General features: G+C 41.3%; 1 protein-coding gene, 1 non-coding gene and 1 pseudogene across 2 annotated transcripts; 1 reads left to right on the forward strand and 2 right to left on the reverse strand.

The window, feature by feature from the left end:
- Positions 1 to 4,294: 4,294 nt before the first annotated feature.
- LOC133925727 (U5 spliceosomal RNA) lies at positions 4,295 to 4,412 on the reverse strand. Its single transcript, XR_009910995.1, has one exon. It is a non-coding gene; the product is annotated as a U5 spliceosomal RNA (small nuclear RNA).
- A 927-nt stretch (positions 4,413 to 5,339) lies between these two features.
- Positions 5,340 to 9,248, reverse strand: LOC133925644 (cell division protein FtsZ homolog 1, chloroplastic-like; annotated as a pseudogene).
- A 748-nt stretch (positions 9,249 to 9,996) lies between these two features.
- On the forward strand, positions 9,997 to 14,336 carry LOC133925186 (uncharacterized). The gene is made up of 6 exons (XM_062371047.1): positions 9,997 to 10,693; positions 12,256 to 12,361; positions 12,459 to 12,627; positions 12,732 to 12,919; positions 13,687 to 13,826; positions 13,991 to 14,336. The coding sequence occupies exons 1-5, from the start codon at positions 10,137 to 10,139 to the stop codon at positions 13,807 to 13,809; spliced, it is 1,143 nt and encodes a 380-aa protein (XP_062227031.1). The 5' UTR covers positions 9,997 to 10,136; the 3' UTR covers positions 13,810 to 13,826; positions 13,991 to 14,336.
- Positions 14,337 to 14,814: the final 478 nt, after the last annotated feature.

Raw genomic sequence — 14,814 nt, forward strand, 5'->3', positions numbered from 1 at the left:
CAGGAAAAATGAGTTTTTCAGTTTATAACATCTATTTTATTTCAGAGAATCAATTGTATGAAATAACTTTGAGAGTTGAAATCTGCAAATTGTTGTTTGACAAAACTTCCACTAATTTTACTCGGAGAACTAATTTGAAAACTCTATCAAAAGATCCTTTATTACCGTCCCCATCCGTTTAAAGTCGGGAAACTATACATCGACCACTCTTTTCTAGCTTCAGCATAGATCACTTTGAGATTCGTGTGGAGAACGAGTGGACAGTGATGATGAGTTGCAGAGGAGAGAATGGATGCAGTGTACTTGCCATGTGTCAGCATCCTATTCGCATGGGCTGAATGGGTGGAAAAAGGTTTGTATTTCAAACTTCAAACGCGCTTTTTTCCCGGACCGTTAGTCTGCTTTCAAATCCGTTTAAACTATTATGTTGTTTAGAATTAATGCAATAAAATTAAGATTTAATATAATATACATTTTTATTTTTTAAATAACATTTTGAGTGTACCATTTCACTATTTTAAATATATTGTTTCAACATTTTCACATAAAATGTTGAACTAGTGTTAAAATTTTTTATTGAACTAGGTTTAAAAAAAGTTTAATCTATTTTTTTAAAATGTTGAATGCATATGAAGACACAAAAATGAAAGACTAGGCCGTGAATTTTAAAATTGTTGACCTAGTGTTCCAAATTTGTTGAACTTGATTTTGCAAAATATTGTATCAAACTCTTAAAAATGTTGGATACATATAAAACACATAATCATAAACCAATAAAAACAATACATTAGTAATACATATTAAAAAAAGAAATAGGAAAAAAGAAAAAGAAAAGAATTTACCGTCTCATAGGCTGTAACCATATTGATGGGCCGCCTGGGCTGACCGACGCTCAACATCGGCCGACCGCAAGCAAAAAGAGAAACAAATCCAAAGCCCAGAAAGGAGAGTAAGAGCAGGAAGAGGAGAGGAAGAAGCGACGGCATCATGGCGACGGCGCAGGCGGCCTCGGCGCCCCCCACCCACCACCGCGCGTCCTCCCCGGCGACGTCGCCTCCGCAGCCGCCGTACCCCAGCGCCGCAAGGATCGCCGACTCAGCCTGCTTCCCCCAGTACACTGCCTCACTCAAGTGTTTGTACCAGTTACCCGCCCGCCCTAATCCCCAATCCAGCCGCCGCCGTCTCCTCTTCCCCTCGACCCTTTCACACTTTACAGACATCTTGTTCTTGATAATCACGCGTGTATGGTTACCAGCTGATGGCATCGTTGTTTCTTAAGGTTTGGAGGCCAACCAAGACAAGAGCAAGTGCCAACAGCAGTTCGACGATTACAAGGAGTGCAAGAAGAAAGAGGTTTGTGGTTCTCTCCCCGATTTCTCTGCAATCTTTTGTGGGGATACACCAGGGCCGTATATCAGGGAGTTCAGGGTGATCGTCCGAACATGACCCCACCTAATCAAGGGCCCCATTCTTATAATAAGTAGTACATGGAGTAGTAGTATATCAACAATGCTCCCCCCCCCCCCCCCCCCCAAAAAAAATAATAATAATACATCAACATTTCATGTCTCGCGTAAAGATAATTAGAAAGAGGGGCTCGAAGGAAACTGACTTTCTTTTGTAATCATTAGTTAACACTAGTAACTATGTGTCAAATTAACTCAACATTAACATTCCTATTCCTTTACTTTTGTTTCGTAATTTCCTGGGGCCGAAAATGCTCTATGTATTCTCTTCTATTCCTGGCTAGCCTTAGTGATAGTAACAGTAACCATCATGCATTGCCTAGCTTGAATTTGAACTTGTACTTGCTTCTCTGGTTTTTATGTCTCGTGTTTACTTAGAGAAATAACCTGAACATAAACTAATTTACGCTTGTGATGTCACACATTTAGTAGCTAAGATGCTAGGAGACGCACTGTATCCTTAAAATACTAGCCATTAGATGAGACCTAAGCAATCGCAATGGGCCTATTTTAAGTTTAGAACAGGGCCCTCCAAAAGCTTGGTACGGCCCTGGGATACACGATGGATGGCATCAATTGATGCGCATATTGTCTGTACTTCACGTTAGTTGCTCAAGATGCTTCAATTAAGCAAGTTTAGGCCTTTTTTGCTCCAAAATTGCCTCATTTAAAAGCTTTAAACACTTTTTGGTGCAACCTAAAATAAAGGACCTCAGCCAAAGGTGTGCTCGTGATTACCACATAGACTCGCTCCTAACTATGTCATCTTGTTCTACTATGTTTACCACGTATGATTTCAACATGGATCCATATTCCCCATGGCTTTGGGATCCCTCATCTGGCATATGTCCATGCCTGCCAAATATTGAAGTTAGTGGTTATATGCACTTCCATGATAGCGGGGAAACTCATTTTACAGGAAATCCTGGTGCTGTAAAATGCATTTTTTCCTCTTTAGATGTATGATTTACTGCAAGGAAAAAAATGCTTGAGCACTTTGAGCACTAAGCTGGTAACTTTGAATCTTTGACATCTATGTACAGAACTGGGCATTGTGACTGTGTGACATGTCATCCCAACTGTGCTGAATTGAGTTCAAAGGAAACTCATTTCCTCTTGTTAGGGCGCATTTTGACGAGCTTACATGCAAAGGAAAGCTGATTTTCATGTTACTGTTCCCTATTGCTAGCACCTCCATTTCCAGGCTCATCTCCCTAGGTGAATTTTTAACCTTGCTTTTTTGGTTCGTTGCTTCATCTACATAGCTTGCACTCCCTATCCATCTGGTATCCTGACTACTGAAGCGATGCTAGTGACTAGTGACTTGATTAATGCTTCATTCATCGTATACTCTTACAGTCACACCACATGATTTTTTTTTTGGCCCTACTGTTGTGAACCTCCCATAGTACTTCTTCACCTTCCTGAGCTACCCTTCTTTTTTCCCCAAGACTAGTTAGTAGTTACCCTTTTCCGATGTCTGTCATGAAACCTATACAGAAAGCGATCTGCTACAATAATTATAGGTTTGGGTAAGAACACAGATGAACTCGATTTTTGTCCTGCTCATGCACCCTAGTAAATCAGATACGTAAGATTTTAATATAAAGTGTTTGTCGTGACAAATAAGAATTTTAAGATCAATGTCTGGTATAGGATCTATTAGATTAAAATTGGTTTTTCCTTTTTGTTATCAAATCGAAATGATATTTCTTATATTCAAATACTGAAAATCCAGGTTATTTGATTTATTAATCTGAACTAACGTGTATCTAAATTTTGCCTTTAAACATGAGTGCTTCCCTTCTACTATTTTCAGATACTGACTAGCACTCTGTGTACACTTGATTGCCACATATTGCTTTCCATGTTATTTCTCTCTGTTGACTCTCTTTCATTTGCTTTGTATTTCGATGTTTTGCAGAGGGAGGCTCGGCTCGAACGGAACAAAAGCCGATCACTTTTTGGATGAACAGTAGTGTTCCATCTGAGCAATTTGCTGGCGATGTGCAATAAGTTGTTAGTTGATGTGAGTGCAATCGCAGCTTCTTTGGTTTCCTGATGATCTTTTTTAAACTTATGGAAGGTAGAAAATGGCAGACCAATCTCAAGGTTGAGGGAGATGTAATGTCTGAGAACAGTTCACTAGTTCAGTGGCTTTGGCGAGTGAATCAAATGAGCAAGGTTGTATTGAGAATCACAAGTCATGACAAGAGAATTTGTTCAATAAAATGGTATTTCCAGAACACTTTTATTTCATATCTTTTTTGTGAGCGGCATACACATTTCAATATTCAAATTTCATGATCTTTGCCGGCATTTCGCCGGCCGGCGCGTCGCACCTTTGGACCGTTTGGTGGTGGACGTACGGTCTAAAATTGACCTTTTCGTCTACGTATTGGCAGCATGAGCGGACCAGTGAGTCATTGTGTAGGTGATGCGATCTACAACAGATGCCAACGCCGCTCTTGTAGTGCTGCAGGATGTCGTCGCGCGCGTCGATGGCAACCGCGACAGGGACATCAGCAGGCCCCCTTTCATGCTCCACAGGCTTTCCACCGTCGCCACGGCCGCGAATGCCCAGCCCGATCCTGACATGTTTTTGCAGTGAACATGCACAGCAAACAGGGCAAGACCCGTATATGAACAAGCCATTCTGCCATTTCTGACCGGAGCCGGGAGCTGCTGAAAGTTCATTGTTTCACGAGATGACGGTGAAATGCTAGCTCCATATATATTGTACACTGTAGTGTGAACTGCTAGTACCAGCTCCATGGCTACAAGGCAGAGAAATTTCCCGTAGACAAATCTTAACTTCAGTTTGTTGGGCACTCCTAAAGGAGTAACACCCTCAAAAAATTCGCGTATGCTGCGATTTGCGGCGAGCACACGGTATTCTTTAGTAAAAGGCGAAAGAATAGTTCGCTTTGTGCTCACCGCGCAGCTGCGTGCCTCAGCAAGGTGGCCTCGGCGCTCCTTATGTAGTGCTGGCTCGGAGTTTTTGTCGTTAGAAGCAGCAGTATGGGTCTAAATCGCTGCGAACCTCTCCGAATGGGCCTGGTTCAACAAGGACGAGGACGCGAGCGAGGTGTGCAGGGCTGGGCCGAATGACCCGGTGAAACAGCCGGGCGCCGGCACGGAAGAGTCTAAAAAAACTGCTTCAGTTACACTACCAGTACTACTATACTATGCTAAAAAAAAGATAATACTACTATACTATGCTTAAAAAAGATAATACTACTATACTATGCTTAAAAAAGATAATACTACTACACCACGCTTAAAGTAGCAGTAGTAAGCATAACTGGTAAGACAGGTTACCGCTACGTGATTGATTATACATGGATCAGTGTGTGTGCACGGTCTACCTGGCATTTCTCTATGCAAGTAATAGCATTGCTATGCAAGTAATTTACACTGAGAAATCAACTCCAGTCCCAGCAAAAGTCCAGCCGCATTCGATTCAAGTATTCAACACAGGGGCGTAGCAGTAAAAGTAGTCAAAGATGTTATGCAAAAGTAGTCAAAGATGTTATGCAAAAGTAGTGATATGCTGAGCACGACACTCTATCTCACAGTGCTGAATCTAAATCAAACAAATACATACACTGAAACTGAACCTGACCACTATGTGACACTAGTCCAAACTACAAATCTTCACGCAGCTGGAAAGAGCCTCCAGGACCGTCTTTGGGACACCAAATGCCAACTCTCTAATGCTCTATAAGTCACAGCTCCACAAGGTAGTTTGCCTAACGAACTGTGCTCAGGTGAAGAGCCTTCGGGACCAAGAGGAGACGGGCGCTGGTTGAACCGTAGCTGCGGCTGCTTTATGGGCGAGGCTTGCCGCTTTTTCTTTGGCTTCTACTATCCTTAACGGTCGTCAACAACGGCAGCAAAAAATATGTTTGCAGAAGGATCAGCCAAGCTTGTCACAATCTGCAAAGGTGAATAATCTTAGGATATGTGTTTGCAAATTTAATACTTCATCTACCTACAAGGCTTGATCCCAGTGGAGTTGCATTTCCCTATATGGTCGCTATGATCTATCACGTATTTGGTTCTTCTACTTGAGATACCCAACATTTCAACTTTCCAGAATTATCGAAAGACCATTCAACTGATTCAAGAAAAGGAAACACTAGTAAGGAATCCTAGACGCACCTGGAACAGCTTGTTCACTTCTTGCAAAGTGATGTCCTTCCCACCAGTGATATTGTACACAACGCCAGTAGCTGCCTCGATGGATGATCCAATTAAAGGAGCAAGTGTTGCCTGCTCAGCAGCCTCTTGGGCCAGATTTTTGCTGGAAGAAACACAAATACCAAGCATGGCAATTCCAGAGTTTTTCATGACAGCTTCCACATCGGCAAAATCAACATTGACTAGTCCAGGTATCTGCAAAGTTTTCTCATAAGTTATGTGATCATCACAATTCGCAACTAAGTTAGCGCAGCATAGAGAAGAAACCACCCACTGTGATAATGTCTGATATTCCTTGCACACCCTGACGAAGGACATCATCTGCAAGGAGAAACTCATCTTGCAAGGGCATGTTTTCATCGGCAATATTTATTTAACTTATCATTTGGAATCACAATAAGTGTGTCTGCACTCCTTTCCAGCTTCTCTGATGCTTCCAGTGCCTGAAATGGGTACATACTAATCAAGTAACTAGAGAAAGCTATTTGAAAAGAGAAACTGTGGTCTGTTAGCCAAAAACCTGTGCATAGAAATTTTCAACAGCTAAATGAACTCTAACTGGGAAAAATCTTGACAATGACATGCATTTTTGTAATATTTTCACAAAGCAAATATCCCTCCATAAGCAATCCAGTTAATTGCAAATAATTTTAGGAATGACATCTGAAAAGCACGAACTGAAAATGAACTGAAAATAACGAGACAAACTACAGGTAATGCTATGTCTGACCAACCAAAAAAATGCGGTGAATTATCATTGTTAATACTTCAAATAGCTGACTCCACCAAGCAAAAGAAAGTCGCAGAACGAGATATGACAGTTTGAATCAGAATTCAGGAAGGAGGGGGAAAGCCTGCACAGAGCGCTTACGGCCTTCAAAGCTAAATGGATAGGTGACAGCACCAACAGTAAGATAACCAGCTTATATCTGGCCAACAACTGGAGCAGCTCCGGATCCAGTACCCCCGCCCATTCTGGCTGTTATGAAGACGAGATCTGAATCCCTCAGGGCATTGGCAATGGCTTCTTTTGATTCCTCGGCCGCTTGCTCTCCCAAATTAGGAACTCCACTAGTACCTGTGTGTTTAATCATATTTAGTGAATCTAGTTAGCCTCTGTAACATTTTCAATGGAATTTTACAGTATTTACATGATCCATTTGTTCCAGTGTTCATTTCATTCAATTGCTCATAATGCCAAGTACTATTTACATTATCAGTGAATGTTTTACATGATACAAATTAGCATAAGAGGAGCCACAATTGCACGTAAAAATTTCTTTTACATATGCACGTAAATCATAAATAAGGAGGGCATACAACATTACCTAGACCTCGAGTCAACTGCTCTCCAATTTGGAGAGGATATTGGGCTTGTGAATTAATAAGCGCCTACCTAGACCTCGAGTCAACTGCTCTCCAATTTGGAGTGGATATTGGGCTTGTGAATTAATAAGCGCCTGGGAATCAGTGTTTATAACACAAAACTCAATACCCTGGAATTGTACACTTCAATTTTCAGGATTTGAAGAGACAACGAAGGACATACCATAGTGTCCCAGTTAAATCATACATTGGACTTTAAATTCATAGATGTCGAATAATTCCAGTGCAATAAGCATATCATAAGAAAACAGTATGGAATTGGACGGAGAGGAAGATTGGATGTTAACTTGTTTTAAAGTTCACATTAGTCATTTGTTAAACGGACATCAGATTTCAAACAATATCCACAAAAACAACAGCACTGTTCCAAAAAACCTCATATGCTTGAACTAAGCGCATTGTTATGAACGATGGAACGGAATTGGACCCGGAGATGAAGAATGCAAAACGGTAGATTGTTCTAAAGTTCACATCAAATAGATCTAGATGTCGAGCACGGCGGAGAAAGGGGGGCCATTTCCGGTAGGAAATGGCCAGGGAGCGCCGCCACTACCTGCAGGCCGCTGCCGATCATGCGGTTGACGGCGTTGTTGTCGCCACCGCCGACGCCCACCACCTTTATCCTCGCCGTCTCCACCGGCGCGAACGAACACCGCACGGTCTGCGGGTGGTTACGCCACCCGCGGGGCAGGGCGCCTAGGTGGGCTGGGCCCAGGAGGCGGACGAGCGTGGAAGCCCACAAGGACGGCTACGACGCCATTTGCTCCCCTTCTCGCAGAAATGCGGGGACGGGGAGGTGAGGGGATCCGGCGTGCTAGGGTCTCGAGGATTTGGGAGGGTTTGTAGCCTGGCATGTGGTATAGCTCAGCTCTAAGAAATTGTGGAGTTAGAGTTACAGTACACGGATGTGTTTTAGTAAGTTATTTTATTTTTATTTAAAAATAAAGATTTAGATAATTTTATCTTAACTTATAAACTTAAGATCTAACGTATAGTAAGGAGTTAAAGTTTTGCTAAACAAACCTTAATTCTTAAAGCAATATAGTTCTAACTCATAAATTTATAAAACTGGAGCTAAGGGTAAACTAAGAGTGTTTGTGCGAGTCATCTTATTTATATTCTAGTTAAAAATTGATACTTAAACAACTTATATTAATCTATAAATACCATATCTGAAAGAAACTAGTAGCTAAAGTCCTACTAAGCAAAATCTTAGTTTATCTTATGTTCTTCCGGCTTTCATCTCTTGCTTTTCCAACTAGCTAAAGAATTGTTTGCTAATGGACGAAGAGTTTTACTGTGGAATTTAGCCTCTTAGCCGGTGTTAAAATTATGCATTTTGGAAACTTCTGCCAGATTTATTATTGTGGATTTCAAGAGAAAAATATAGGTTTTTGCACCCGATATTTTTTTTGTCCTAATACTAGTATCCTATCAAATTATGCTCTAAACATGAATAATTTAATGCTACGAGCGTGTGGGTAATTTTTTAGATTACTGGCAGCAGCTAGTAGTTTGTAAACACAAGCGTTTCAAAGTCCAATCCATGTAGTAACATGTAGCATCAATTGGACGACTGTGATTATCTGAAAACTATATGCTACAGTATTTACGCTTGGCGTAACAAACGATGACCAGACGCCCTGTGCGTAGTCAGGTTTAAATTGGATGCAAGCAACAAATGATCCAAAAATATGATGCACTGTGTGCTCCTTCAACGTGTTTTGCGAAACAGCATTTGACATGATTTATTTTGAAAGTTGTACTATATAGTACTGAGCAATGCTACACATAAGTAAATATCTACAAAAATCTTACATGCTACTCAGCTACACATACCAATGTCTCATCTAGAGGAAGTTACAATTTCCAAGGAAGCTTTACATATCCACGTGGGACTCACTCATTGGTTAAATCCCATCAGCACGTAGAATTTTTGTAGCACCTTTACGTATGTGTAGCATTTTCGTATAGTACTCTTCGCAAAGAAAAAAAAAGGGTATAGAGTACGTGGATTCACAAAGCAGAAGAAAGACGGGCTGGACCACATCTTTCGGAGGGAGGAGCATCATTTGGGCTCTGCCCGGACCTTACAAGCCCAGCCCATGATCTCTTCTCCCCACGACGCTTTCTTCCCAGCGGGACGTACCGGGCGGGCCCACTGGCGCAGAAACCGCACTCCCTTAAGGGCATCCCTACGGATTCCTTTCGCACACGAGAATCTTTCCCTTCAACGCCCCCCCCCCCACTACTTCCATTCATACAGTTTTTATTATAATTTTTTTTAAAATCATTCCCTATATTATAAAATTCTCTCATTTTATTTCACAAATTCTTTTAAAAGAAAGTTGTTAGAGATGAGAGAAAATAAAAAGAATAGAAATAAGAAAAAAAATCAATAAGAGAACGAAATAAAATAAATATGGTTGATAATGGTCTAAAACCAATTCTAACGGAGGTAGTTTCAAGTGCTACAATGCAGATACGGTATATGCTTATAAGCACAGCTTGTAAAAGCGCTTCAAATTAACGGAGAGGAACAACAAATTGGATGGTTCTCTGGAGCTACAGTGATATAGGCGTAGCTAATGATATAATAGAAGATATTAGATATAATAATTTTTAGAGATAGAAAAAATAAAGAATAATATAATAATATTATATAAGATAGATTTTAAAAGTATTTTTCATGTTCTTAACCGTCGCCGCATCCAAAACCGTGGGCACTCTCGTCAATGCGCACCGCGCCCTCCGTCTCGACACGCAACGCTTCCCAGCCAGACTCATGACACGTGGGCCCATACTCCCGCAGCCCCAGCCAGCATAAGACGCGTAACAGGATTGGAGGTGCGCTTAGCGACTTGTACTTTTCCCCATCTTTTCCTCCCCTCCCGACGAAATGTGCCCCTACTTAACAAATGGGCAGGCTAGATCAGGAGAGAGAAAGACACAGAGAGAGGCCGAGGAGAGAGAAATAGAGAGAGACCAAGCGGCAGAGACACAGAGAGAGGCGGAGGAGAGAGGGGGAAGCGTGGGAGGGAGGGGGTTTTGGCGAGATTTGAGTTTTCCCACGCTCCCGCCATGGTGTCCGACCAGGAGATCGCCAGCTGCGTCGAGTCCCTCCTCCGCGGCTCCGCCGGCGGCCCCGGGGAGGCCTCGCTCGCCGCCGTGCTGCAGCAGGCGGAGGCCAAGCTCGGCATGGACCTCTCCCACAAGGCGCCCTTCATCCGCGACCAGATGGACCTCTTCTTCGGCCCGCGCCTCCAGGCGCCCCCGACCAAAGCCCAGACCCCTCCGCCTCAGGTCACCGCGGCCCCTGTGCTGCAGCCTCAGGCTCAGGTCCTGGCGCCCCCGCAGCAGCAGATGCAACAGCAGCAGCTCGCGGCGCTCCAGCCGCAGCTCATCTTCCAGGCCATGCCCCAGCTCCCCGCCGTCGTCGCCGGCGCCACCGTCCCCGCGGTCTCCTCGCCGCCGGCCGTGCCCGCCATGGCGTTCTACCCACCGCCGCCCCTCGCCTTCCGCTACACTAGTGGGACCGCCACTGGTGGGACCGTCTCCTTCCAGCAGCCGAACCCTGGGGTCGGGGGCACTGCTTCCCCCACCGCGGCAGCGCAGGCGGCCAGTGAAAACAAGGAAAGGTGCGCTGCAGATGAATAGGGTTGTATTCCCCAGATTGAGTTATTTATATGTCTACCAATTGGCGCTTAACTCTAGTTTGTTTGATTATCTAGTCGGTCAATTCATTTTATTAGGGTTGCTAATAGTAGTGATTCGAGGTCTATGCTGATAATACCCTTTTGAGTCATGAAATGGCATATTCTTTCTGAGCTAGGGTTAGGGTTTAGGGTTCAAACCGTCTTGTTAGAAAAGTTTGTCAGGTTCCACTTTATACATATATGTTGTTATGTACTGTGATTTTCAGGATGTTTTGCTTAGGATGGCATTATCCGCCTTTTGACCATTGGTAATGGCTTAATAACTGTTTAGTTGCAGTTTTATTGGTAATTTCTAGAATTTCAACGGAAACTGATTGACCAGAGAGGAATTCAGGCATGGTTAGTTTGACTGTTTGTATCTTGCATGTTGTGTTTCCAAAAGTTTTCAGTAAAGCAGAAAAAAACCATTTGTGTGGATGCTGGCTTAAGGTACAAAAGGGCTTGCAAATAGTAGTTTACTAGAACGTACAAACTACAAACCATGTGAGACATGTTGCATTTCATGAATTGGTTTGGATTTATATCATCCCTTTCAACTTCCTGAGAACAACTGAATGCAACTAACCGTTCACCTTTATATCATCCCTAACCGTTCACCTTGTTGGCTTGAATTCTATTTTCTGTCTTGTCTGTTGTGCATAAAATGGTCCCAGTAGCTTGCTCTTGTCATATGCAGACACTTACAACTGCCCCCCTTGAAGAAATAAATTTAGCCATTAACTCAACTTTTTTGGGGCACTTACAGAGTATATCAATCTCAGTTATTTACAATTGTTATTATTAGCAATAGCCATCATGATCCTCAAGTGATTATTAGGATTTGTATGTCAGATTCATTTTCCAGGCTGATTTAGTGTACAGGCTGTAGTATTTGTATGCACCTTTTGCACAATACTCCTTATTTTGTTTCTGCTTTGAGTGGTATTGACTAGGCCTGTGCACTAGAACCATGTCATGTCGTGCAAATGGACCTGATTATATTTTGTCATTCTTGAACCATGGAAAAATCTCTTTCGTTGTAAACAAAAACAGAGTCCATTGATGGACCTAGTTATATGGGTCATGAGATCATCTCCAAAAATATTTTATATCAGAGAGAAATCAAGGTACCTAAATCCCCCCAAAAAAGGTTAATAGAGTCCCTGAACTCAGGAATTGGTAATCCAATTGCTGGTATTCGATTCGGCTATTTGGATATAATTGCCTGGCTTTCTTGTTACAGGAAAATATGCAAAAGCCGTATGGTATGGTACTGATATAAAAGCTGGTCCAGAAGTTTAGTCTATTCTGCTTGGAGAATATGTTGACCAAACTGTTGGTTTCTTGTATCCCCACTGGCCAACATTTTTTAGATGTTATTTTGTTTTACTGGTCAAAGATTGCAGATCAGTTTTAGTTTTGAAATTTACTTGTACTCTGCTATAGTATCTTGGTGCTTTTCCTTTTTGAAACATTCTGATTGGCGATCTATGTCTAATTTCTAGTGCTTCTAAGCGGAAAAGAGGTGGACCTGGTGGTTTAAATAAAGTTTGTGCAATTTCACCTGAACTTCAGACCATTGTTGGCGAGACTGCCATGTCAAGAACTCAGGTACTGCCTATTTTTCATTATGTTAGAAATGAACACATTCTATACTTACTCTTTGAATGATTCACCCCAGAAAATTAATATCATTATTTAAATTCAGATTGTGAAGCAATTGTGGGCGTATATCAGGCAGAATAATCTTCAAGATCCCGATGACAAAAGGAAGATCATTTGCAATGAAGAACTTCGTGTGGTTTTTGGAACTGACACCACTGACATGTTTAAGATGAATAAATTGTTGGCTAAGCACATAACCCCTCTTGACCCAAGTACATGCTCCTATTTCTTTTGGTTAACATCTGCTAATTTATATCTGCATTTGCTATAATTAGTCCCACAGAAATTTCTTAAGTATGTTGTCCTGGCCTTGCAGAAGATCAAATTTGTGAAGTAAAAAGAATGAAGACTCCCATTGAGGCTCCTCAACCTAGGCCTCATATTAATCAACCCTCCTTTGTTATTTCTGACGCGCTAGCAAAGTTCATTGGGACACAAGGAACAGTGCCTCAAGATGATGCTCTGAAATACCTCTGGGATTACATAAAAGCAAACCAACTCGAGGTATGCGTATGCCCTACCTTTTTGTTTGCAGAGTAACCATACCAACTTGTTATTGGTTTCTTGTTTTTGTTGCAATGAACTTTGAGAATTGAGATTCAAATTCTCTTTTTTGTAAAATACACATTGAATGCATGAACTGCAATACATTCAATTTGGAGAAACATCATTGCATTGATTGTTCAGAAGCAGTATACTGGTTAAAATTGAAGCATAAGTGACTAGGGTCATCACCTTCCTGAACTAATCCGAATTATAGTGCCCTTTTTGTTAACATACCTGGCCATTATGTTATGTTACTGTATCTTTTGTTAGGGGTGGGTGGGGAGAGGGAGGGTTGTTCATACAGGTGTTTAGGAGTTTAGATTTTTTCTTCCTGGGAAGATGTTTTTGCTATAATGGCGTATGGTGACCATTGTCTAGATATATGATTATCTGGATATATTCAATAGTTCTGATATCCTGGAATCTAGATTGGGTTAGGAATTGTGACCACCTGATTAAGTTTATGATGCACATTTTTATATTAGCAGTCGTAAAATGCTGCAGGATATAACTGCCGAATCAAGTTCCATATTCCTGGATTTCCTGGATGCAAATGTGTTTTTTGGTTTTTTGAACTTATATTATTTGAAAGTATTGTCAGCAAATGCATGCCACATCTGTTTCCTTATCTTTTTTCCCCTTACCATGTGATTATCAAGAATGTAAATTGCTGTGAACTGGGAAATAATACACTTAATACACCATATACATTTGATTTTGCACAGGATGTCATCAACACATCAATATTATGTGATTCAAAACTTCAAGAGCTCTTTGGCTGTGAGAGCATTCCAATTTCAGGATTATCAGAAATGCTTGCTCACCATTTCATCATCAAGAATACATAGCAAATCCTCATTAACTGGTTAGTTTCTTGCTGTATCTCTTTCTAGTGTGACATTTGCTGATTTAAGTTAAGATGTTAAAAATGGTAAAAACATTATATTTTCATGATAACGCCACAACTTTAGAGGTTTTTAATCTGCTCATTTGAATCATTTTTTCTTCTATTTCTTCCCTTCCATGCAGATCTAGGATTGCAGTGGTGGCAGATAGGCCTAACATTACAATATGGTGTTCTTGACAAAATGGACAGCATAGCTTATGTATTTCTTTGATGTTATGGATTATGAATTGTGTCAGACAAGGTCAGATTATTTGTGGTAGCCTGTAATTTGTTGTGCCTACTGGCTACTGCTTCTGGTGTAACTTTTACTGAAATCGTAGTGTGAGTTCCTAAATGTCAAAATGTCTTGACTTACTATGTAAAGTTAAGCTTTCAATTTGAGTGCTAGGTTAGACTCTTAAAAATGCTATATTGGAGGTTTTCTCCTAATGTTTGAGACAGTCCAAGTGGAGCACAAAGGTTGTGGTGTGTGGTGGTCTCTTATAGAATATTGATTTGTATGTATAGTTCAGTTGCACCCAAAAGTTTAATCTGATGTGGAAAGATGGGTATTCACTTATACTTAAATACTCTCTCGCGTGGAGGCTTCTTCAATCCTTAGATGTGGTATCTGAGTGGGAAACAAATTTTTATTTAAGTTGTGCTAGCTTAAGACTCGAACTCGAGCTAATACCATATTATTTAGTATGCACTAAAAGCTTAAGTTGGTAAGAAAATTCACTTGTAATTTAACATAGAATAATAATAATAATTTTTCCATTATTGTTTTGTTTTTTGCCTTTAGAAAAGGTAGTGCGTCTTGGAGACTCCTTAATTGACTTTTCCCTGGGCGTCTGTGAAATATCAAAGCAAGAGTGATGTTCGACAGCGTGGTCTTGATATCACCCAATGTGCTGTTGACGGTGGTGAAGCTGTCCTGAAATTCCTTCTGTAACAGTTTTTCTAG

This window comes from Phragmites australis, chromosome 7 (assembly GCF_958298935.1).
Source record: "Phragmites australis chromosome 7, lpPhrAust1.1, whole genome shotgun sequence".
Classification (NCBI taxonomy): Eukaryota; Viridiplantae; Streptophyta; class Magnoliopsida; order Poales; family Poaceae; genus Phragmites; species Phragmites australis.

Excerpts from the sequence above, each read along its gene's own strand:
- LOC133925186 (XM_062371047.1), top strand. The coding sequence starts at position 10,137 with ATGGTGTCCGACCAGGAGATCGCCAGCTGCGTCGAGTCCCTCCTCCGC. Across the intron at positions 12,628-12,731 it reads CATAACCCCTCTTGACCCAA|AAGATCAAATTTGTGAAGTA; the intron begins GTACATGCTCCT and ends CTGGCCTTGCAG. Across the intron at positions 12,920-13,686 it reads TAAAAGCAAACCAACTCGAG|GATGTCATCAACACATCAAT; the intron begins GTATGCGTATGC and ends GATTTTGCACAG.